General features: G+C 44.9%; 3 protein-coding genes and 1 long non-coding RNA gene across 20 annotated transcripts in view; 1 reads left to right on the forward strand and 3 right to left on the reverse strand.

The window, feature by feature from the left end:
• The window catches only part of LOC125428526 (zinc finger protein 420-like), an 815,993-nt gene that overhangs the window by 772,830 nt on the left and 19,227 nt on the right, over positions 1-23,936 (forward strand). For 3 of the 17 annotated variants that reach the window (XM_048488724.1, XM_048488730.1, XM_048488729.1), the window contains exons 1-5: positions 19,656-19,759; positions 20,938-21,391; positions 21,622-21,736; positions 22,771-22,841; positions 23,011-23,140. The exons of 9 other annotated variants lie outside the window; for them this stretch is intronic. In XM_048488724.1, the coding sequence (XP_048344681.1) occupies positions 21,071-21,391; positions 21,622-21,736; positions 22,771-22,841; positions 23,011-23,140 (637 nt within the window). In that variant the 5' untranslated portion in view covers positions 19,656-19,759; positions 20,938-21,070. Of the gene's footprint in view, positions 1-19,655; positions 19,760-20,651; positions 20,856-20,933; positions 21,392-21,621; positions 21,737-22,770; positions 22,842-23,010; positions 23,141-23,936 lie in introns of those variants that run through there. 5 more of the 17 variants (XM_048488726.1, XM_048488725.1, XM_048488728.1 and 2 more) reach the window with 5 other exon arrangements.
• LOC125429299 (zinc finger protein 160-like) lies at positions 872-3,407 on the reverse strand. Its single transcript, XM_048490292.1, has 2 exons — positions 2,006-3,407; positions 872-1,921 (listed from the first exon to the last, which is right to left on the reverse strand). Exons 1-2 carry the CDS (start codon positions 3,405-3,407, stop codon positions 1,731-1,733), a joined length of 1,593 nt encoding a protein of 530 aa, XP_048346249.1. The 3' UTR covers positions 872-1,730.
• LOC125428929 lies at positions 3,458-6,064 on the reverse strand. The gene is made up of 2 exons (XR_007243896.1): positions 6,008-6,064; positions 3,458-3,733 (listed from the first exon to the last, which is right to left on the reverse strand). It is a non-coding gene; the product is annotated as an uncharacterized LOC125428929 (long non-coding RNA).
• LOC125429301 (zinc finger protein 560-like) lies at positions 6,080-18,822 on the reverse strand. The gene is made up of 4 exons (XM_048490296.1): positions 18,691-18,822; positions 7,820-7,949; positions 6,959-7,062; positions 6,080-6,154 (listed from the first exon to the last, which is right to left on the reverse strand). Exons 1-4 carry the CDS (start codon positions 18,769-18,771, stop codon positions 6,080-6,082), a joined length of 390 nt encoding a protein of 129 aa, XP_048346253.1. The 5' UTR covers positions 18,772-18,822.

Here is a 23,936-nt window from a genome sequence, read left to right on the forward strand (position 1 = left end):
GACCTGCTCAGGGCCACCTGCTCTCACGGCGCAGGGGCAGGCAGCACTGAGCAGGGAACCCCATCTGCCCCAGGGAGATGGTGGCTGCTTTCTCCCTCGGGCAGAGGGAAAACGGCAGTGGCGACCTGCTCGGGGCCAACACTCCAGCCTGGGCATTTTTTTAAGCCGAGAAAGGGACCCTTTCTCGGCATTAAAAAACCCCAAACAAATGCAGAGGCTGGAGTTCCCCTCTCTCTCTGAGAGGAAAAGCTGGAGCCCACTTTTCTCAGAGAGAGAGTGGCACTCCAGTCTCCTTTGATCCATCCACCCCACACCCCCATCAAGTTTTCTCTGCCCATGGATCACAGGGTCCATGGGCAGTGACAGCTTTCCCATCCACCACCCTGCCCCAATCCCCATCAAGCTTTCATGGATCACAGGGTCCATAGCCTGCATCTGTGTCTGGCATCTTCAGAGGTATATCACAGAGGGAAGTCACAAGAGTGTATCACAGTGTGTAACAGACTTCCCTCTGTGATACACTTCTGAAGGTGCCAGACACAGATGCAGGTGAAATGTTAGGAGTAAGATCCACCAGACCACGGCCACACAGCCCGGAAAACCCACCAGAACCTGTAAAACCTCAGTATTCGGGTTAAATTGCTGTATTGGCACTTTGCGATAAAAAAAGTCGGTTTTGAGTTGCAGTTTGGGTACTCGGTCTCGAAAAGGTTCGCCATCACTGTCCTAGACAGAGCATTCCCCCAGGTTGGGGCCAGGACTGAAAAGGCCTTGATCCTGGCTGAAGCAAGCCAGACTTCACGCTGGCCAAAGTAATTCAACTACACCTCCCCATACTCAAGGAGGTGTCAAGGAAAACATATTCTTTTTGTTTTTTTATTTTATTTTATTTTATTAGATTAAGTAGAGCAAATTCATGGATATGGATTATATTTCGTTATCTCTAGGGGTAGAAGATACAAGAAAGAAAGAGAAAGAATGGAAACCGCTGGAAAAATTATTTAAGTCACAATAAGATATAATTAAGTATAGTTAGTGTGTCATAATATGAATTAGTTGAGTATAAGCAGAAACTGTGTAACTATACTTGTAAACCATTGAAGGTCTATAAGATAAGTTTTTCCACATATTTGATTTATATTAACTTTTACAAGTTAAGGAAGAGAGGTCTCATTTTGAAGACTATTTATTCATACTAAAAACTCCCATGTAGGGGAGATAGTTTTTTTAAAAAGTTTTTAAAATCTATTATAGACAATGAGTTTGGTACAACATACTAAGAGTGATTTATGTTATGTACGGTACTGTATATGGAATTTAAGGAAAACATATTCTTAAAAGGTCAGTGCAGCAACTAGTTGCACACTATCAAGAGTCGGTAACTGACAGTCACCAACCTGCACCTTTCAGCTCAACCACAGGACCTTTATCTTAGCTGGATTTAACTTCAGTCAGATCTTTTTCATACATTCCATTACAGGCCCCGGCCAAAACACTCGGGGTGGAATCCAGATGACCGTCCACAGTCAGATACAACTGGGTGTTATCTGCATGTTGAAGTGAAGGACAAAGAACAGCCAAGTCCAAACCTCCAGATCATCCCACCAAAAAGTACCTATAAATGTTATTAATGGTGAGAGAATTGTCCCCTGCGGGACACCACATACCAACTGATGCTGGGCAGGTCTTTAAGGAATGGGGACAGCCACTGTAAGGCTACCCCAGATAACTCAGCAAGGACAAATCTTTTGATGTGCACTTAGGCTGATATTTGAAGGGAAGCATTTTCCACACTCCAAGCATTTATTTGGCTTCTCCCCGGTGTGCACCTTTTGATGTCTAGTTAGGTCCTTATTCTGAGAGAAGCACTTTCCACACACTAAGCAATTATGTGGCTTCTCGCCTGTGTGAGTCTTTTGATGTGCAGTTAGGCTTCCATTCCGAGAGAAGCACTTCCCACATTCTAAGCATTTATACGGCTTCTCCCCTGTATGAATCTTCTGATGTGCACTGAGGGGGCCTTTTTGAGAGAAACACTTTCCACATTCCAAGCATTTATATGGTTTCTCCCCTGTGTGAATTCTTTGATGTGTAGTTAGGCTGCCATTCTGAGAGAAGAACTTTCCACATTCTAAGCATTTATACGGCTTCTTCCCTGTATGAATTTGTTGATGTGCAGTTAGGCTGACATTCCAAGAGAAACACTTTCCACATTCCAAGCATTTATATGGTTTCTCCCCTGTGTGAATTCTTTGATGTGTAGTTAGGCTGGCATTCCAAGAGAAGCACTTTCCACATTCTAAGCATTTATACGGCTTCTCCCCTGTGTGACGATTTTGATGTGCAGTTAGGCTGCCTTTCTGAGAGAAGCACTTCCCACATTCCAAGCATTTATATGGTGTCTCCACTGTGTGAGTATTTTGATGTGCACCGAGGTTACTTTTTTGAGAGAAGCACTTTCCACACTCTAAGCATTTATATGGTTTCTCCCCTGTGTGAGTCTTTTCATGTGCAGTTAGGTTGCCTTTCTGAGAGAAGAACTTTCCACATTCCAAGCATTTATATGACTTCTCCCCTGTGTGAGTCTTTTCATGTGTACTGAGGTTGCTATTCTGATAGAAGCACTTTCCACGTTCTAAGCATTTATACGACTTCTCCCCTGTGTGAGTCTTTTCATGTGCACTGAGGTGGCTATTCTGATAGAAGCACTTTCCACACTGCAAGCATTTATATGGCCTCTCCCCTGTGTGATGCTTTTGATGTGCAGTAAGGTAGCCATTCTCAGAGAAGCACTTTCCACACTGCAAGCATTTATATGGCCTCTCCCCTGTGTGAAGCTTTTGATGTGAAGTTAGGTGGCCATTCTGGGAGAAGCACTTTCCACACTTCAAACATTTATATGGCTTCTCCCCTGTATGGATCTTTTGGTGTCTAATTAAGGTGCCATTTTGAAAGAAACACTTTCCACATTCTAAGCATTTATACGACTTCTCCCCTGTGTGAGTCTTTTCATGTGCACTGAGGTGGCTATTCCGACAGAAGCACTTTCCACACTGCAAGCATTTATATGGCCTCTCCCCTGTGTGAAGCTTTTGATGTGCAGTAAGGTAGCCATTCTCAGAGAAGCACTTTCCACACTGCAAGCATTTATATGGCCTCTCCCCTGTGTGAAGCTTTTGATGTGAAGTAAGGTAGCCATTCTGGGAGAAGCACTTTCCACACTTCAAACATTTATATGGCTTCTCCCCTGTATGGATCTTTTGGTGTTTAATTAAGGTGCCATTTTGAAAGAAACACTTTCCACACTCCAAACATTTATGGAGCTTCTCCCACCAGTGTGAAGCTTTTGATGTGTACAGTAAAGGGTGGCCATTCTGAGAGAGAAAGCACTTTCCACATTCAAGCATTTATAGCTTATGAATTTTCCATTGTGCTGTATTATTCCTGACACACATCCCACTAAATTTGCTACTAACCCCTTTTTTATTTACAAGACCCTCATACTCTCTCTTTCTCTTCAGTGTTGTCTTTTGGTCTGAGGCTTCAGGTTGATTTCTACTCTGACAGGCAACCAATTCCTTTTTCTGCTTCTTTTTGGCTTCCTCCTTCCTTCTGCACTCTCGCTTTGGTACCGCTTCATCCCAAGATTTTGCCTCCACCTGCAGATAGCTGTCTATTCCCACAACTCTCCTTCTCGATATCTTTTCACACATCAACTCCTTCACATCTGCAACTGCAAAAGAGAGGCAAAAATCAAATAAGAAATTGGGCTAGCCTCGGCTATCTTTGAACCACGATTAGGTTGAACATGAAGTATACAGCAAATACTTCCTCAACACAGCTGAACATGGGGGGCTACTGGAGACAATTAGGTTTAGTAGGTAGAGGGTCTGACTACTATCCAGGAGGTCCAGGTACAAATCCCGACTTTGTCACTGACAATTGCTGGCTGATCATGAACCAGGTGTACATTCTCAACTTAACCTACCTCACAAGCGTTGTTGAGGATGGGATGGAGAAAAGAACAATACAAGCCAATTTTTTGTCCCCGCAGGGAGGAACAGAAACATGACATTTGCTATATGTTTAGTTTTGCCTACAGTGTTCCTGGAAAAGTTGATCTCCAAGGCTCATCCAATATTGTGGCAAATATTTTCTCAAGCGACAGAAACAGGCTTGTAAACACTGGCTTGGGAAATTTCTGAAGATTTGGGGGTGGAGCCTACGGAGGGCAGGGCATGGGGGAGGACCCCAGCCAGAGTCACCCTCAACATGAGCCATTTTATCCAGGGAAATGGATTAGTTTGGCATCAATATTAGTTATAATGAATGCTTTAGAGTCACCCTAACATGAGACATTTTCTCCATGGAGATGGATTAGTTTAGCCTAGATACCAGTTATAATGAAGGGAGAGCTGCAGGCCCCACAGGGAAGAATGTAATAAAGCTGTGAGCCATGCTACTGTGAGCCACGCTACAGTCACCTCCAGGTTAGACTACTGTAATTTGCTTTATGAGGGCTTTCCCTTGCAGTTGATCCGGAAATTAAAACTGGTCCAGCAGCCAGCAATGCGACTTCTTGCGAGTGGCTCCTACAGAGATCATATCTCCCCTGTTGTGTGCTAGCTGCACTGGCTCCCAGCGTTGGTTATGACCTTTAAGGCCCTTTGCAGCCTGGGGCCCTCATACTTCAGGGATCGTCTTTCCCCATATGTCCTGATTAAGTCTACTGGTGGTTCCTGGCCCCTCTATAGTGTGACTGGCCTCCACCTAGGCCAGGGTCTTTACCGTCCTGGCCTCTGCCTGGTGGAATACTCTTCCTCCAACTGTTAGGGCCCTGCGAGACCTTGAGCAGTTCTGCAGGGCCTGTAAAATGGAGTTGTTCCACCGGCCCCTTGGGGGGTGCAGTCACTGATGGCCACCCATCTTTCCATTTTCCCATGCTGTCTTCCCCAATACTCCTGTTGGCCTCCAAGTGCTGTGCCATCCTCTCCCAAGGGGTGGGGGGATAGGAGATGTTTCCGGGCTGCCAAATTAATGCTAGACCTCTCTGTTGTTGAGGTTTTATTTGACTTGTGTTGTTTTAATTATCTGATTGTGATTTTACTGTGTTTTTGTTTATTGCACACAGCCCAGAGCCGTTCGGGGGAGGTCGGTATCTTAAACCTAATGACTGATTGATAGATTAGATTAGATAGGATTAGATTAGATAGGATTAGATAGGATTAGATAGGAATAGATAGGGATAGATAGGGATAGATAGGGATAGATAGGGATAGATAGATAGATAGATAGATAGATAGATAGATAGATAGATAGATAGATAGATAGATAGATAGATAGATAGATAGATAGATAGATAGATAGATAGATAGATAGATAGATAGATAGATAGAGAGAGAGAGAGAGAGAGAGAGAGGAGGGGAGGGAGGGAGGGAGGGAGGGAGGAGGAGCCAGGAGAGAATGGTTTAGGGGCTGAGGAAGGCTTGAGGCTTGAGGAAGCGAGGCGAGGAAGCGAGGCGATGGATGAATGGGATGGATGGATGAGGAGGAGGAGGAGGAGGAGGAGGAGGAGGATGATAATAATAATAATAATAGCCACTCTGCAACACTAAAGCTCATTGTACAAATGTAGAGCATATTTTAAGTAAATGAACTTCTATTCCAACTAAATCACATTTGCAATTTTTAGTTCAATAAATTCTTGTATGGCTTAATCCAAGTCTTCTAGTTATATTCCAGCCTAAAGGTAAACTAAAGAATATGACACACTTATAAAACTTTGCACACAAAATCAACATATTACATCATAGCTGTTCACGTCTCTTTACAGCATCAGTGTACTTTGTGATTTCTTTTGCAGGTGGTGAAAAATCTCCAGGTGTGGTAGTTTGATCCTCTCTTCTGTAGCAAAGGGAAATGTGCCCTGAAATCAAAAAGGATAAAAGGAAGATGCCACCCTCTCCCTTCTGGTCCATGATCACCATAAAAGATCAAAGATCCTTACCCAGAGAGAGGCCATGGTCTACTTAGTTTTCCTCAATCTCATTTCCCAGAAGAGTTTCTTTTGGCTCTGAATCTAGAGAGAGCTCCATTCTTCTTCCTCTGTAAAGATCACAACCATAACCTCCTCACAAAAGGACACTGAGGATCTCTGAAAGATGAAAATGTACCCCACTTGATCATCTCTTCCTGTCCCCGAGCATTCAAAATGGAAAGAAGAATTCCACTGGCCAGTCAACTGACAGACAGAATGCAATACAACAAACCAATAGAAAGGAACATTGTCTTTGTTTCTTTTAGCACTTGACAGTTACAGTACATTGAGACTCTCCATGAAATATAAACTCAGAAAATTTCAAAGTGCTTCCATTGGTCAAATTCCCTTAAAACTCATATCCAAATAATATTAAAAAAACCCTAATCGACTGTGACAACATCTACTAGACCTTCTTCCACATTTCACCCTGAAATACTTTCTTTTGTAACTCCAGAAACACATTAAAATTACTCAACACATGTAAATCTAGCTTGTTAACTGCACCCTTTACTTTTTACCTAATATGGCAGGAGCGGGGATTATTTCTATTCTACAATAATAAAGTGAAAGCGAGGAGACTCAAAATTGGCCACCACCATCATCAGGACAGTGGGAGAAATGAAGGGAATGGAAAAATCATGGCTGAGATTAGCCGCAGAATACTCCCCTGCTGGCCCAGATTAGCAGAAGAATACCCCCTTGCTCTTTTGTAATGGAAGCGACGGTTTACTCCTGAGAAGCCAGAAAGGTGAAGGAGGACTGACAGAAAGGATGGAATAGATCATCTCTTGCAAAACAAACCTTGAGAGTGTTTTCCAGTTCAGATAGCTTCTTGAGTGCGATGGTAACTGGAATCACACTTTGAATCACATATTTTCTCTCCTCTCCTTTATTTTGCTGAAAAAATCCTAATCTTACCTTTCCTGCAGAGGTACAAAAGCCAAATTCTTCCTCCAGCTGTGGGAAAGAAGAAAGAAGAGAGGCCCTGTGGAATTCCACATTCCATATTTTTCCTTCTGCACCTTGAGAAAAGAAACAAATGCTCTGTGAACACCTAGAACAGGTAGGGCTGACCTCTCTGATGCTTGCAAAGCCTTTTGGGAAATGCAGTTCCCTGCAACAAGACCCAAATGGAATTTTAAAAACCCAACGTCTTTGGGAACATGGAAGAGATTCCTTTGCTTGTAAGGAGCATCTTCCCACACATAGGAATAAAATAAATCTTTCTTGTTTTATGGCATTTCCTGCTTCAGTGACTTCTGTCCTCTTCAGGCTGAACACAAAACTTATCTCACAGCAACAACCCGAAGTCTTTACATTGTCTACTCTATGAACATCTTGTCACTCGGGGGAAGGCTTATACCACAAAAAGAAAAAGGAAAGAGTGTGTAACAAGGGTACAGTGAAAAATAAGATTCCCCCTTGTAATGGATTCAAGGACTTTGCTAAGTTTAATCAGAGCAAGGCTCCTGTAAACAAAGAGGTAACTACAGCTGCTTCTGATTGGTTGGTAGCTAGAGAGCTAGATTTCAATCAGAGTGCTGTGAGAGAAGAAAGTCATTCTGAGGCAGAGAAAGCTGAAGCAGAAATTGCGGGAAATTGCTCGGCACTCTTAGAGAAGAAACAGCGACATACCATGGAAAGAAACGAAAAAATAAACAGTATTTTGCACATATATTGATTCACAAAGCAAGAAGGGAGTGGTCATCACAGGTTCAAAGAAGATGCCACTCCCTCCCTTCTCTTCCAAAATCACAATAAAAAGACAAAGATTCTTACCCAGAGAGGTTGTGGTCTCGTAATTTTCCTCTGTTACTTCCCAAAAGAGTTTTCTTTGCCCTGGATCCAGAAGAGCCCATTCCTGCTCTGTGAAGAACACGGATACCTCCTCAAAGGACACTATAGATCTCTGAAAGTGGAAAATATTGTCAGATGATTGATTTCTGCCCTCCAGCATTGAAGTATGAAAGAATCCCATCAGTCACTTATCTAATGAACACAATCATCCAGCTCTGTAAACATCAATGTGCGCAGGGTTGATTGATTGATTCAGGACTATTTTCAACAGTGGGAACATGATAACTTCCGCCGCACCATGCACAACCCTGTGCGGTGGGAAATAGTATTCTTTGGGTCACTGGGAGTAGAAACCATCAAGCAAATCATGACAACACACTTAAAATGACCAGCACTGGCCTTAATGTGCAGGAGAAAGAGGTGGACACCTCAAGTGGCAAACTGTATGTAACCCCTTGGCCTTGGTCCTGCAGATGAAGACCTTGAATTCAGAAGAAGACCTTGAAACAAATGTGGCTAACTAAAGGGGGGCACTATAAGTGCTTCAGGTTCTGTGGAGCAACCAAACTGTCAGGCTAACATATGAGTGGGTCTAAGTCTTAAAGCATGTGGCAGCCAGACTCCTTACAGGGACGTCAAGTCGGGACCAGATTACGCCGGTCCTGTACCATCTTCATTGGCTGCCTGTTGAATTCTGGGTAATGTTCAAGGTGATGGTCTTAGCTGTGGAGACAGGCCAGAATGTGTATGTGATGGAATAGTACTGTAAAACTAGCAAAATCACACATGACTGTGAAAAGCATCTTTGCCTTTTGATCTCCTGGAGGGAGGACAGGAAACTATGCAGAGGTGCTAGGATGAAACTTCAAAGGCCTAAGTTACCTCGTGGCCTGAACAGAGTTTTCCTGAGAAGGGGAAAACAAAGGGTTTTGAATTCCATCTTGAGACGTGGTCAGAGAAGCATCTCTGGGCCATGGGTTCCCGGAACGGGGACAAAGAACCAAAAGGGACATAACCAGCTAAGCTATCCCTTAACCGCAATCATGTTTTATTTCTTTTATTTCTGTTTTTCAATAAAAATCGTTGAGACCTCAGCTGGTTGGAGTTATTGGAGAAAAGAACCCAGGTTTTAATGAACATAAGAACATAAGAACATAAGAACTAGCCTGCTGGATCAGACCAGAGTCCATCTAGTCCAGCATTCTGCTACTCGCAGTGGCCCACCAGGTGCCTTTGGGAGCTCACATGCAGGAGGTGAAAGCAATGGCCTTCTGCTGCTGCTCCTGCTCCTGAGCACCTGGTCTGCTAAGGCATTTGCAATCTCAGATCAAGGAGGATCAAGATTGGTAGCCATAGATTGACTTCTCCTCCATAAATCTGTCCAAGCCCTTTTTAAAGCTATCCAGGTTAGTGGCCATCACCACCTCCTGTGGCAGCATATTCCAAACACCAATCACTCGTTGCGTGAAGAAGTGTTTCCTTTTATTAGTCCTAATTCTTCCCCCCAGCATTTTCAATGGATGCCCCCTGGTTCTAGTATTGTGAGAAGAAAAGGTTCTCTCTGTCCAGCATTTTCTACCCCATGCATAATTTTATAGGCTTCAATCATATCCCCCTCAGGCGTCTCCTCTCAAACTAAAGGTCCCAAGCGGCTGCAGCCTCTCTTCATAAGGAAGGTGCTCCAATCCTTCAATCATCCTCGTTGCCTTCTCTGCACTTTTTTCTATCTCTTGATATCCTTTTTTTGAGATGTGGCGACCAGAGACTGAACACAGTACTCCAAGTGCGATTACAGCACTACTGCTATAAGGGCATGACAATCCCTTGCAGTTTATTATCAACTCCTTTCCTAATTATCCCCAGCATAGAGTTTGCCTTTTCACAGCTGCCATGCATTGAGTTGACATTCCCATGGAACTATCAACTAAGGCGCTTAAATCCCTTTCCTGGTCTGTGACTGATAGCACTGACCCTGTAAGCTGATGTATGTGAAGTTTGGATTTTTTTGCCCCTATGGCCATCACTTTACATTTATTTTTTCACTGAACTTCATTGCCATTTCTTAGCCCTCACCTAATTTATCAAAGGTCCACTTGGAGCTCTTAGCAATCCTTTGTGGTTCTTACCACCCTACATAATTTGGTATCATCTGCAAACGTAGCCACCACTCTACCCACCCCTACTTCCAGGTCATTTTATGAATAAGTTAAAGAGCACTGGTCCCAAAACGGATCCTTGGGGACACCTCCCTACATCTCTCCATTGTGAGAACTTCCCATTTATACCCACCCCTTTGTTTCCTGTTCCTCAACCAGTTTTTAATCCATAGGAGGACTTCCCCTCTTATTCCTTCATTGCTCAGTTTTCTCAACAGTCTCTGGTGAGGAACTTTTAATCAAAAGCCTTTTGGAAATCCAAGTAGACAATGTCCTGGTTCCCCATATCCACATGTCTGTTTACACCCTCAAGAACTCTAGTAAGTTTGTAAGACAGGACTTGCCTCTACAAAAGCCATGCTGACTCTTCCTCAACAGGTCTTGCTTTTCTACATGTTTAATAATTTTATCTTTAATGATAGATTCTACTAATTTACCAGGAACAGATGTGGGCAAACTGACTGGCCTGTAATTTCCTAGATTCCCCCTAGACTCTTAAGATTGGTGTGACATTGGCCATCTTCCAGTCTTCAGGGATGGAGCCTGATTTCAGGGATAAGTTGCATATTAATGTGAGAACATCCAACAATTTCATGCTTGGGCTCTTTAAGAACTCTTGGATGAATGCAATCTGGGTAGAGGGATTTGGTAGCATGTTGGTTTATCAATGGCTGCCAAATTTCTTCCTTGTCTATCACTATCTTAGCTAGTTCCCTCGGATTCACCTCCTAAGAAGCTTGGTTCAGGTGAAATTTTCCTCACCTCCTCTTGGGTGAAGACAGATGCAAAGAAATTCATTCAGCTTCTCTGCAATCTCCCTGTCATCTTTAGCACACCTTTTGTTCCTTCATCATCTACTTGGGCCTACGCTTCCCTAGCTGGCTTCCTGCTTTTGATGTACTTGAAGAACTGTTTGTTGCTAGTTTTGATGTTAAGCAGCCAATGCGTTCCTCATAATCCTTTTGCCTCCCTTACAGCTAACTTGCTTCTCTTTTGCCACCATTTGTGTTCTCTCTGGTATTCTTCATCAGTTAAGTTGGACTTCCATTTTCTAAAGACATCTTTTTTTCCTAATAATTTCCTTAACCTCCTTTGTTAACCATGGTGGCTTTCCTTTTGGACTGGGCGCTGCCTTTCCTAACCTGCGGAACACATTCCAGCTGAGCTTTTAAGACTGTGTTTTTAAATAACCTCCAAGCACCTTGGACATTTTTGACTCTCTTGATTTTCCCTTTCAGCTTCCTGCGCACTATCCCCCTCATCTTTGAGAAATTTCCCTTTCTGAAGGCGAATGTAACTACATTAGTAGTTGTCACTTGTTCGCATGCAGAGATACTGAATCTGACAGCATTGTGGTCGCTGTTCCCTATAGGCTCAACAACACTGACTTCCCACACCAGGTCCTGGGTCCCACATAGAATTAGATCTAGAATGAAACAAGCATGGATCTCCCAGGCTTGCTTTTATGATATGGTGGCAGCTTTTGTGGTCTCCAATACTCAAGAGTAAACACCTTTGTGGATTTGCGGCAGGCTTGCTTTCGTGATTCCTGTGTGAGCATTTTGGGAGGAGAAGGCTGCGTGCAGGTCGAGATGGTAACCAGAGAGTCTGATGCTGATGGCATGAGTGCTTTGGGAGAAGATGTGCCAGGATCCGGCAGGGAGAAGCCAAGGGGCCAGGGCTCAGGTCTTGAGCAGGGCGCCCAGAGGGCTTTCTCAAGCGGCTGGCAGGAGCTCCTAAGAAGCTTTATGCTGCATCTACAGGCTATTTGGAATCTTTTGACAGCACAGCAGAGAAAACAACTTCCAAAATTCGAAGCTGGAGGGGATCAAAGTCTCAAGAGGGGAACGAAAAACCTCTCAGGTGGGAGACTGTTCCATTCGGGTCTAGATGAGGAGAGAAGCCTGGAATGAAATCCCTATTCGGAAGCTACCAGCATCCTTTCAGAAAGGGGAGAGAGCAAATTGCCAAGAGACAGAAGACTTCTTTGGAGGAAACGGCTTGGAAGTCACCGGAATGAGCTCCCATAGCCGGTCATCCAGCACCAGATGGTTGGTGGGAAGGAATCAACCCCAGGAACAGGAACTTTGGGATGACAGCATGAGAAGTGGTCAGATGAACATTTCATCTTTTTTGAAGCTGGTGTAAGATGGTGATGTTGTTGAATTACATGTAAGTTTTAATCAGTTTAATGGGAAAATTCATGTTTTGACCCATGAGAAAGGTAGAAATGCACAAATGAGTGTTTCCACTAGGCCCCAAGAAAACGTTGATGTGGAAGGGTGGAGGATGAAAAGTTGTGTGTGAGAAGGTGGATTTTTTCCACAAGGTGATACAACTGTAATTACACAATCAGTCAAAGCAGTCTATATTAACGTGGCAGATCCTGTAACTGCCAAGAGCAGCAGCATTCCTCTTCAAGTTAAAGGGGATGGAGAGAGAGTCCTTTTGAATGCAAACTTTGAGGGATAAAATTGTTTGGTTTGATATGCAAAGTGCTAAAGGTATCACACCAGGAGCAGGCAGAACAGGTGTAGAAATGCTGGCTGAAGGAAAAGGTATGTTCTGCAGCAAACCAGGTTATACTGACTTGATTTCACATTACATTGATATGAGCGAGGAATTTGCCTATTAGTGATGTCCTACACAATGATGTTGCATCATGCAGTAACCAGGAAGAGAAATTCCAAAGGGAGAGATACTGTGTGTTTTTTTCTCAGAGAAGCAGGTCTCAGACCATGGTTGAAAGTGAGCATGGAGTCTTGTAGTTCAATGCTCAAGTACATTGCGTTTTGCTTATTAGTCTGACAGTATGTATTAGTCTGAAATTGTGTTTTGTGTTAACATGATTTTATTCATTCTGTATTGTTATGCTATCATGGGGAATTATGTTATGCATGAAAATTGTAGTTAGCAGATCTCTGTATTAGTTAGAGAGATGACTGATGTGGAAGTAACACATGTAATCTTTTTCTATATGGATAGATGAAATATGTAGCCATTAGACTACAGATTTCCTCTCAAAGAGTGTGATGGAATAGTACTGTAAAACTAGCAAAATCACACATGACTGTGAAAAGCATCTCTGCCTTTTGATCTCCTGGAGGGAGGACAGGAAACTATGCAGAGGTGCCAGGATGAAACTTCAAAGGCCTAAGTTACCTCGTGGCCTGAACAGGGGTTTTTTTTTCCTGAGAAGGGGAAAACAAAGGGTTTTGAATTCCATCTTGAGACGTGGTCAGAGAAGCATCTCTGGGCCATGGGTTCCCGGAACGGGGACAAAGAACCAAAAGGGACATAACCAGCTAAGCTATCCCTTAACCGCAATCATGTTTTATTTCTTTTATTTCTGTTTTTCAATAAAAATCGTTGAGACCTCAGCTGGTTGGAGTTATTGGAGAAAAGAACCCAGGTTTTAATGAAACAAGCATGGATCTCCCAGGCTTGCTTTCATGATAGTGTATAAATTTGTATTTGATTAAGTTATAGAACCAAAGAAGCTAAGAATCAAAATGGGAGCTTCTGTGTAAGTGACCCAAAGCCTGCAGTTTTGCAGTAGGTCAAAAAGGCAAGCAAGATAACATCTTTGACATCTTGGCACTGAGGGCCTACGTGACAGCAGACAGATGCAATTTTATTACCTTGTTTTTGGGTTAGAAATAGAATGTGATTAGTTAAAGGAAAAAGTGGTTTTTCTATATAGTTAAATGAACACAAATGATAATAAGAGATATTTACATGTATTAGTATTTTACTATAATTCTATTGTCTTAGAATCGAAGGTATAATTGTTGTTAGAATCATGTTTTAACATTTCAAACTGGGGAATTGTTAGAATCATTTCAAGCTGGGAAGAGAAGTTTTATGATCCTAAAGAATGCTGCATAGCTTGAGGACATCTCTCTCTGGGAGCCAAACTAAGAGAACGGGTTTTTCTTGGAGGAGCAAGCTAGTTTTTATGGTTGCCCTTTGTATATGCATAGAGGCCATGCGCTAACAGTATGTAGCGTTTGAGTAACAGAAGGAATGTGAATACGTAGGAATATGGGCTGTCTTCATGTGACCAGATCTGACCAATGGGGTTTGAACACATATGCTTGTAGCACGTGAAACGTAAGGGGAGGATGATTGTGTGACGTTTGTATTCTGTAAACTATAAAGATTGGGATCTTTCGTATAGAGGGTGTGTCTCTTTCGAGAGCCACCCGGGAGGCTTAACCTCCTGTAACGTTCTAAATTCTGTGTCTATCACTCGAGGGCACCGGGGCGTGTCTCTCCCTCGGGAGAGTTCACATTCTGTAATCTTATCTAAATTCTGCTAAGTAAACTGTCTGTTTGTTTCTAATGTCAGATGTCTTTTGCTGTTATTTCTAAATTTAGTTTTTCTTAAACTAATTCAGCTGTGTAGGACCAGAGACGCGGATCTGGCCCCACATAGCCTTTAAGGCTATAAACGGCCTTGGGCCTGTATACTTGAGGGACCACATCTCCCCATATTGCCCCCCTAGGACCCTCCAATCTTTGGAGGAATGCCTGTTAGTGGTCCCTGGCTCAAAACATGACCAGCTGGCCGCCACTAGGGTAGAGCCTTTTCGGCCCTGGCACCCCTCTGGTGGAACAGGCTCCCTGAGCAATGGTTAAGAACATAAGAACATAAGAACATAAGAACTAGCCTGCTGGATCAGACCAGAGTCCATCTAGTCCAGCATTCTGCTACTCGCAGTGGCCCACCAGGTGCCTTTGGGAGCTCACATGCAGGATGTGAAAGCAATGGCCTTCTGCTGCTGCTGCTGCTCCTGAGCACCTGGTCAGCTAAGGCATTTGCAATCTGAGATCAAGGAGGATCAAGATTGGTAGCCATAGATTGACTTCTCCTCCATAAATCTGTCCAAGCCCTTTTTAAAGCTATCCAGGTTAGTGGCCATCACCACCTCCTGTGGCAGCATATTCCAAACACCAATCACACGTTGCGTGAAGAAGTGTTTCCTTTTATTAGTCCTAATTCTTCCCCCCAGCATTTTCAATGAATGCCCCCTGGTTCTAGTATTGTGAGAAAGAGAGAAAAATTTCTCTCTGTCAACATTTTCTACCACATGCATAATTTTATAGACTTCAATCATATCCCCCCTCAGACGTCTCCTCTCCAAACTAAAGAGTCCCAAACGCTGCAGCCTCTCCTCATAAGGAAGGTGCTCCAATCCTTCAATCATCCTCGTTGCCCTTCTCTGCACTTTTTCTATCTCTTCGATATCCTTTTTGAGATGTGGTTCTCAACCTTCCTAATGCCGCGACCCTTTAATACAGTTCCTCATGTTTTGGTGACCCCCCAACCATAAAAATGGTATCTATAACACATAAAAAGACCGTTTTCCGATGGTCTTAGGCGACCCCTGTGAAATGGTCATTCGACCCCTAAAGGGGTCGCGACCCACAGATTGAGAACCGCTGCCCTAGAGAGACTGGGGCCCTGCGGGACTTGTCAAGTTTCCACAGGGCCTGCAAAATGGACCTGTTCCACCAGGCATTCGGCCAGCTGGGCTGAATGTGGTTACATCGTCCCAGCCTCTAGTGGGCTTGAGTAGGGGTGTGTGTGTTTTTATCGCCATCTGAATTGTTTAAGTTTTCTACTTGGTTTTATGGTATATTGTGGCTGGTTTTATTTAATATCATTATGAAATCTATTGATGTTATGTTTTATGGTTGTAAGCCGCCCTGAGCCCTTTGGGGGAGGGAAGCCAATAGAACAAATGAGTGAGTAAGTGAGTAAGTAAATGCTCAGGATTATGGGGCAAGGCAGTGAGCCAAGAATTCCAGGGTGGACAGAAGTTCTTTCATAGACATCAATCTAAAAATGCAACTATTTGGAAGTTTCCTTGAAATCGCTGAAATCTGAAAGGTAAGGGGGGGTTCTCGGGTTCAAAAAACCCATTTCATGTCCAAAGCTCCACCCACGTTTGTGTTTTTTTTTTAATTTTTAGTGTTTTTTGGGTTTTGGTCTGCAGGGGGCGCAGGGTTTAGGCTAGCAACACCAAATTTTTAGGGTACCTTTAGGAGACTCTCTTGATGATATCACCCAGGTTTGGTGAGGTTTGGTTCAGAGGGTCCAAAGTTATGGACTCCCAAAGTGGGTGCCCGATCCCTCATTGTTTCCAATGGGAGCAAATAGAAGATGGGGGCTACACTTTTGAAAGTCCATAACTTTGGACCCCCTGAACCAAAATTCACCAAACCTGGGTGGTATCATCAGGAGAGTCTCTTAGAGATACCCTGAAAGTTTGGTGCTGCTAGCTTAACCATTGCACCCCTGCAGCAGGCACCCCCCCAATATCCCCAGATTCTCCTTTTAAATCCACCCCCTTCGGCATGGAATTAAAGGGAGAATCTGAGGTCCTCAGTTTAAACATTTAAAGTGATGCTGCTTCAGAGTGGGGGATAATCCACCCCAAAACAGCATCACTTTCAATGTTGTTTTAACTGGGGACCCCAGATTCTCCCTTTAACAATTCCCCCCAAAGGGTTGCCCCACTGCTTCCAATGGGAGCTAATAGTAGATGGGGCTACCATTTTGAGTTATGGACCCCCTGAACCACACTTCACTAAACCTGGGTGGTTTCATCAGGAGAGTCTCCTGCTGATACCACCCAGGTTTGGTGAAGGTTGGTTCAGGGGATTCAAAGTTATGGACCCCCAAAAGGGGTGCCCCCATCCCCCACTCTTTCCAATAGGAGCTAATAGTAGATGGGGCTACCCTTTTGAGGGTCCATAACTTTGGACCCCCTGAACCAAACTTTGCTGAACCTGGGCAGTTTCATCAGAAGAGTCTCCTCAAGATAGCCTAAAATTTTGGTACTGTTAGCTTAAACATTGCTCCCCTGACAGGCACCCTCAAATTTTCCCCAGGTTCTCTCTTTAAATCCAAACCTTTTGGAGTGGATTTAAAGGGAGAATCTCGGCTCCCAAGATTAAAAAAACATTGAAAGTATTGTTGAAGGCTTTCACAACCAGATTCAACTGGTTGTTGTGGGTTTTACAGGCTGTGTGGCCGTGGTCTGGTAGATCTTGTTCCTAACGTTTCGCCTGCATCTGTGGCTGGCATCTTCAGAGGTGTATCACAAAGAGAAGTTTGTTATAAGAGAAGCCTGGACACAGTGTATAACAGACTTCTCTCTGTAATACACCTCTGAAGATGCCAGTCACAGATGCAGACGAAATGTTAGGAACAAGATCGATCAGACCAGGGCCATGCAGCCTGGAAAATCCACAACAACCAACATTGAAAATGATGCTGTTTGGGGGGTGGGTGGGGAATCTACTCTGAAACAGCATCACTTTCAATGTTCTTAAAACTAGGGAGCCCAGAGTCTCCCTTTAAGTTGATTTTGGGCTCCCTAGTTTAAACAATATTGAAAATGATCCCGTTTTGGGGTAGATTCTCCCTTTAAGGTGGATTTAAAAGGAGAATCTGGGCTCTCTAGTTTAAACAACATTAAAAGTGATGCTGTTTCAGAGTGGATCCCCCCCCCCTTCAAAAAATAGCATCACTTTCAATGTTGTTTAAACTAGGGAGCCCTGGGTGTGTTCAGATTTGTGTGTTGGGGCACGTCCTATAATGTGATGGTGACTTTGAGATGACCTGGTGCAAAAAATGTTGTTTGGTCGTCTTGGGGGAGGGTGGCCACATTATGCAGGGGCGGCATAAAACTCAGATTTTGCCCTAGGCTCCATTTCCCCTAGCTACACCTCTATCCCCTTCACAGTTGAATAATCTTAAACCTACTCAATCGGCAGTTAAAGACAAGGCTATGCACGGGAGGGCTTCTGCTTTGGGGGAGAGGGGCTTTGAACAAAGTGGGAGGTCTAGGGAGGCAGGACAGCGGTGCAAGTGTAACCCCCATGCCCAGAATGGGTTGGCCCAGATTGGGTTGACCCAGAAAGGGGTGGAGACTCAGAGCAGCAAGAGGCTGCAGGAGAGAGCTCTTTGGAGAAGACAAGGCTACCAGACTCGGACCTTGATTTCTATAAGCCCTTAACACCTTGTTAAGGTAAACTGCAATATTATTGGGAACTACTGGGAAGGTAGTTGTTTGTTTTTTTGCTATGTTGTAAATGTTGGAGTTTATTGTTTCAGGGCTTCTTTTTGTGGTTGTAATGGGTGAGGGTTCTCCTGGAAACCTTCATCATGTTGCATCCTGTTCATCAAGCCCTTGGAGTCTTCAGGAGCCAACCCACTTGCAAAGAAGAATTGGACTTGGCAGTATCAGTAGACTGTAACTAGAAGGACTTGAAATGCAACCTGAACAGGACCTTGAATTGTAAATGTTAAATGTTGATGTTTAATGTTATTTGTAAAGAGAAGTAAACTGTTTTGTTTAAATTTGGTTCTTTGCAACTCCTTCCAAGTACTGCCCCACAGAACCCACAAGCTGAGGTTACACAAGCAGCTCCGAGGCCGCTAAGAATAAACCGTGAGCCCTGCAGGGTCAGATCAGAACAAAGCAAACCTGGGTTAGTTACATGAAACACATTCAAGGGGGTGGCAACAGAAGCCCCACGCCCACCCCGCCATGCCCAGATCCTCCCCGGGAAGCCGTTCTCCGAGTGCTCCCTCCGCCCGCCTCTTCCTCCAGTTTACGCGGATCTTCCGTCCCCTTCCCCACTTTTTTGCCCAAAATCTGTTTCACCATACCCTCAACTCACCTCTCCCGAAGACATGCAAAAGCCAGATTCTCCCCCCACTTGGGGGGCACCAGAAAGAAGAGGGGCCCTGCAGGACACCATAGTCCTCAACCCTGTATCCCCCCACCCCCCTCCGCCCTCGATAAAACACCCGCCCCCAGTTGCACATCGAAAAGAGGAGACGCAGGGTTGACGTCTCTGATGCTCGCAAGGACTTCTAGGAAATGTAGTTCTCTGCCCGGACAAAACTACAGAAGATTGCGCCCCCAGTCCAAACATCTGACACCCATCGTTTAGATCACTTCACCATAATATCAGTCTAGCCCGCTAATCTTTTAATTAACAAGCGTGCACTCATAGGGACAAGAACGCAACACTGTGGAATCCTGTGTTTGCTGATGGAACTCTAGAACGTTTAATTCCGCCCTCTGGAATGTTGCAATAAACTTGAAAGGGGCTCTGGATAGCTCCACACAGATACACCCCTTGCCGCAAACTGTCTGCAAATGTAAAAAAAATTAGCTTTGGGGGGGGGGGTGTCCTTCCTTAGCCCCCCCCCCCCCCCCCACCCTGCTACAGAAAACAGGAGCAGCAGTGGCGTAGGAGGTTAAGAGCTCGTGTATCTAATCTGGAGGAACCGGGCTTGATTCCCAGCTCTGCTGCCTGAGCTGTGGAGGCTTATCTGGGGAATTCAGATTAGCTTGTGAACTCCCACACACGCCAGCTGGGTGACCTTGGGCTAGTCACAGTTCTTCGGAGCTCTCTCAGCCCCACCCACCTCACAGGGTGTTTGTTGTGGGCAAGGGAAGGGCAAGGAGATTGTCAGCCCCTTTGAGTCTCCTGCAGGAGAGAAAGGGGGGATATAAAGCCAAACTCCTCCTTCTTCTTCATTTGTGCAGCACTGACTGGGTTAAATTTACAGAGCTGTTTTCTAGAGAGGCCGAGTTTTGGGGAGGGGGCGGAAAAGAGGAATGGCTCGGGGCGTGGGGAGGGGCTTTGCCACTGATTTGGGAACGAGGGTAGGGGGGCTTCAGATATGCAATAGCAGGAAAAACCATTGAGGCTGGATCCTGGGAAGATTTATCCACAAGTAAGTCGGGGGGGGGGGGGGGGGATCAATTTTTAAATCTTGGAAGGAAGAAATTCTGCCATCGCGTGTATCTTTGAATGGGGCGGGGGGTTGACATATTCTTAAAATCTGGTTTTATGTCAATTTTGAATTTCCGAGCTGCCTTGGTTGCCCTTGCTGGGGACAAAGAGGCAGGATCTTAATTTTGTACATAAAAATGAATCAAAAATAAATCCTCAGGCATGGAAGTCTTAGGAAACCCCCAAAAGGGAGGAATCCTGCATGCCCACTGGCTGCTTCTCATACTATGCATTTTGGGTGGTGTTCCCCCCATCTCCAGTTTTCCTGGGAATTCAATTACTGTCCCCGCACTCCAGCAGCCCCTCTGCCTTTCCCCCTGATGGGTACAGCCTGTTGAGGGGATACCTGCAATGGTAAACCTGTTCCCAATAATTTTGTGCTAGGCTCCAGTTTACCACAGATCAGTGATGGTGAACCTTTTCGAGACCGAGTGCCCAAATTGCAACCCAAAACCCACTTCTTTATCGCAAAGTGCCAACCCGGCAATTTAACCTGAATACTGAGGTTTTAGTTTAGAAAAAATGGTTGGCTCCAAGGCGCGCATTACTCAGGAGTAAGCTTGGTAAAGCAACGTGCAACGCTTCAAATGGGTGAATCACAACCCTAGGAGGGTTTATTCAGAAGCAAGCCCCATTGCCAGCAACCAAGCTTACTCCCAGGTAAAGGATTGTGCCCAGGCCAGCCTAGATGTGCGTGCTGGGGGGTGATTTTCCACCCTCCCACATGACAAACTCTGTGCTCGCGTGCCCACAGAAAGGGCTCTGAGTGCCACCTCTGGCACCCGTGCCATAGGTTCGCCACCACTGCCACAGATGTACCCCCTTGCACAGACTGATGCACAGACATCAGGGGCCAGCCCCTTTACACCCACAACAGATGTTCAAGAGCTTGTTAGACATGGTTTATATTCCTGAGGAAGCAAAATAGTCCTATCATTAATAAACTGGAGTGTAATAGAAAATGATGATGTTGATCCTGACCAACGAGATGCTCTGTCTGATCCACCAGGGGAACACTTAGGCGTCTCCTGACCAAGGTAGGTGATGTAGCTCCTTCTCTTTTGATTTCTTTCTGCCTTTGTGATACTTCCTCTCCCTTTCCTTGGTCACGTGAGTAAGGGTGTCTTTCCACAGGCTACTCGAGAGAAGGGGAAGGAGACGGGACCCAGAAGAACCTGGAATTGGCAAGAGAGCAAGGAAAGCTGCCCTTCCCACGTGGGCTGGGAGTGGTGTTGAATTCTGGGGAAGAGCTATGCCAGAGATCCTGGATCAAGACACCATGAACTCAGATGTACATAGGCAACAATTCCGGCAGTTCCATTACAATGACGCTGCTGGGCCTCGAGTGGTTTGCAGCCAGCTCCATGGACTTTGCATCCACTGGCTGAAGCCAGAGAAACACTCTAAGAAGCAGATCCTAGACCTGGTGATCCTGGAGCAGTTTGTGACCCTCCTACCCCAGGAAATGCAGCACTGGGTGAGAGGATGTGGGCCAGAGACCAGTTCCCAGGCAGTGGCCCTGGCTGAAGGTTTCCTCCTGAGTCAGGCCGAGGAGAGGAGGCAGGCAGAACAGGTGAGGAAGTTTCATTCACTCCTTTCAAGCAACAACCGTCTACAATTTCCCTGCCAGAAATTTATGCCTGCCATGACTCTGGCAAGAACACACAACCCTGATTCTTGTCCCTGTGATGAAATCAGCTCTGCTAATTGCTGCAGAGGAGAGGAGTCTGGAAGTGGGGCTGGCTCCATCCTCTCAGCCTGTCCCTTTCCTTCTCTTATCTGACTTCCTTCCCACTCTTTCAGATGCGGGGACCCTCCATGAAGATGGCAGCTAAGTTTTCTGAGGCAGAAAGAGCTCCTTCAGAGGAGTGTCAGAGGGCGCAGGACCAAGAGCATGGCCAAGATGTCTTCTCGTGTGGTAAGGGTGCTTTGTGCCTGGATGGCATTGTGAAGTTTTGGGGCAGAACTTTTAGGACAAGAGAAAAAATAATAACTTCTGCACACAATACAGAACGATATTCTGTGATTCATTGTGGTATCCGTGTTTGAGAGGCCATACCATTGAAAAAGCTGTGTTGTACTAGACAGCATGGCCATAAATGGAACCTATAGAAGGGACATATGTTGTTGCTTGTGCATTGCACTGTTCACCTTTTTCATGTTGAGCACTTTGGCCAGGCAAGAGTCTGGCATCCCCTGTGAACTACCCTGTTTCCCCGAATATAAGACATCCCCGGAAAATAAGACGTAGTAGAGGTTTTGCTGAAGTGCGAAATATAAGGCATCCCCCAAAAGTAAGACATAGCAAAGTTTTTGTTTGGAAGCATGCCTGACGAACAGCATACAGAAATATAAGACATCCCCTGAAAATAAGACATAGCGCATCTTTGGGAGCAAAAATTAATATAAGACACTGTCTTAGATTCGGGGAAACACGGGTAACGCATAGGGCATGGATGGACGTGATGTCTCATCTGGCTGAAAACCTAGATATGGACGCTCCAGAATCCCATTATCATTACCCTAGAGTTTCCAGATCATCAACCTATGTGCTAAAATTATATGTGAGTTTTTGACTGGATGTAACAGCAACCTGTTATGTTACATCATTTCCATCTCCCTCTCACTCTCAACACAGGGATACGTGGAAGGGCCCAGCCCGGGAGAGTGGAGATGCCTATGCCTGAACTAAGGGGTCCAGCAATCACCTTTTAGAACCCAAGAGTTGAGAGGGCATTAGTCACCTCTCACAGAGGTCTGAAAGGTGTGGGTGTGGTGTTTCCATTGTGCATCTCCCACAGTTGACTACACATCATCACAAGTTCTCTTAAGAGTACACAGAGCAAGGTTTCACTGCCCTGGGAATGAGGGTGTGTGAAGCAGGAGTAAAAAGAGGAATGAAACAGGAAGTCTGAGCCAACACTGTCCATTCGACTTTTGTCTCCCTCGCAGGCAACGGGGAGATGTTGTTAAGCTGTCATCCTTGCGGAGGTGTGGAAATGACTGCTGCATCCTCAGTCCAGGTAGGAGAGATGAGTGGGGGACAGCCTGGGTCCCCCCTTCTTTTTGAGAGAGGCTTTTATTTCCACTGCCTGAGTGATTGAGGCTCTGAATGCCAATCTCTTGACACATGCCAAGCTGTCTGAGTCCTGGGACATGATCTCTGAAGAGAGAATCTGCTTTTTCTTTCAGAGTCTGTTTACTTTTGAGGAGGTGGCTGTGTATTTTACTGAAACAGAGTGGACCCTGCTGGATCCAGACCAAAGAGCTCTTTACAGGGAAGTCATGCTGGAAACCTATAGGAGCGTGGTTTGTCCATGCGGTAAGTATCTTTCATAGTTGCCAAAGGTGCAAATTGCTACCATATGGATGATGCATGAATCAAAATCTTGCCCAGCAATAGATCATTTTGAAGCCTGTCCCACTACTTAGCCCCCTCTGGAGGTCTCTATGATTTTGTGTAGCAGTGAAAGCAGTGTCTTGCATAGTCAGGTCGAGTGACCCAAACTGTCTGGCTAGGCTAGGGGCAACTGTTACAACCATCACCAAAGCTAGAGAACTTTTCCTGGCCTGAGACCAAGGTGGGGCTGAGAGGCCATCAGAAAGACGCTCAAAGGCGTTGCATCCTAACTTCTCTGTTACCAGTCTTTACAACGCACCCTTCCACCTGACTGGGATTAGGGTCATCCACTCTGACTGTCATCTGGAATGGACCATCCCATCCGAGTTGGAATGATGGTCTTTTGATTGTAATCATGTTTCTTTCCTTCCAGAATTTTTCTTTTTTCTTGGATTTCTTTCCTAGCGAATATGTTTCTTTCCAAACCGCTTTTTTCTTTCCCAGATGAGCTTGCTGCAAATAGATATCCTTCATAGCCATGGAGGATTTCTGATTCACTTCATAGCAACTCTTAATTTCAGTAGCATGATAAAGCCTTCTGGATACTGAGGGAGGGAGACTTTTTGTGGCATGAAATCTAGGAGTTTTGGAAGCTCCTTCTGGGGCTGAGTTCAGGTGTGCTTTTGAGCGGCTGTGTTTTTTTCTTACATACAGGATATTCTAGAGCCGTGATGGCAAACCTATGGCATGGGTTGCCAAGGTGGCACTCAGAGCCCAC

This window comes from Sphaerodactylus townsendi, linkage group LG03, assembly GCF_021028975.2.
Source record: "Sphaerodactylus townsendi isolate TG3544 linkage group LG03, MPM_Stown_v2.3, whole genome shotgun sequence".
In the NCBI taxonomy this organism is placed as follows: Eukaryota; Metazoa; Chordata; class Lepidosauria; order Squamata; family Sphaerodactylidae; genus Sphaerodactylus; species Sphaerodactylus townsendi.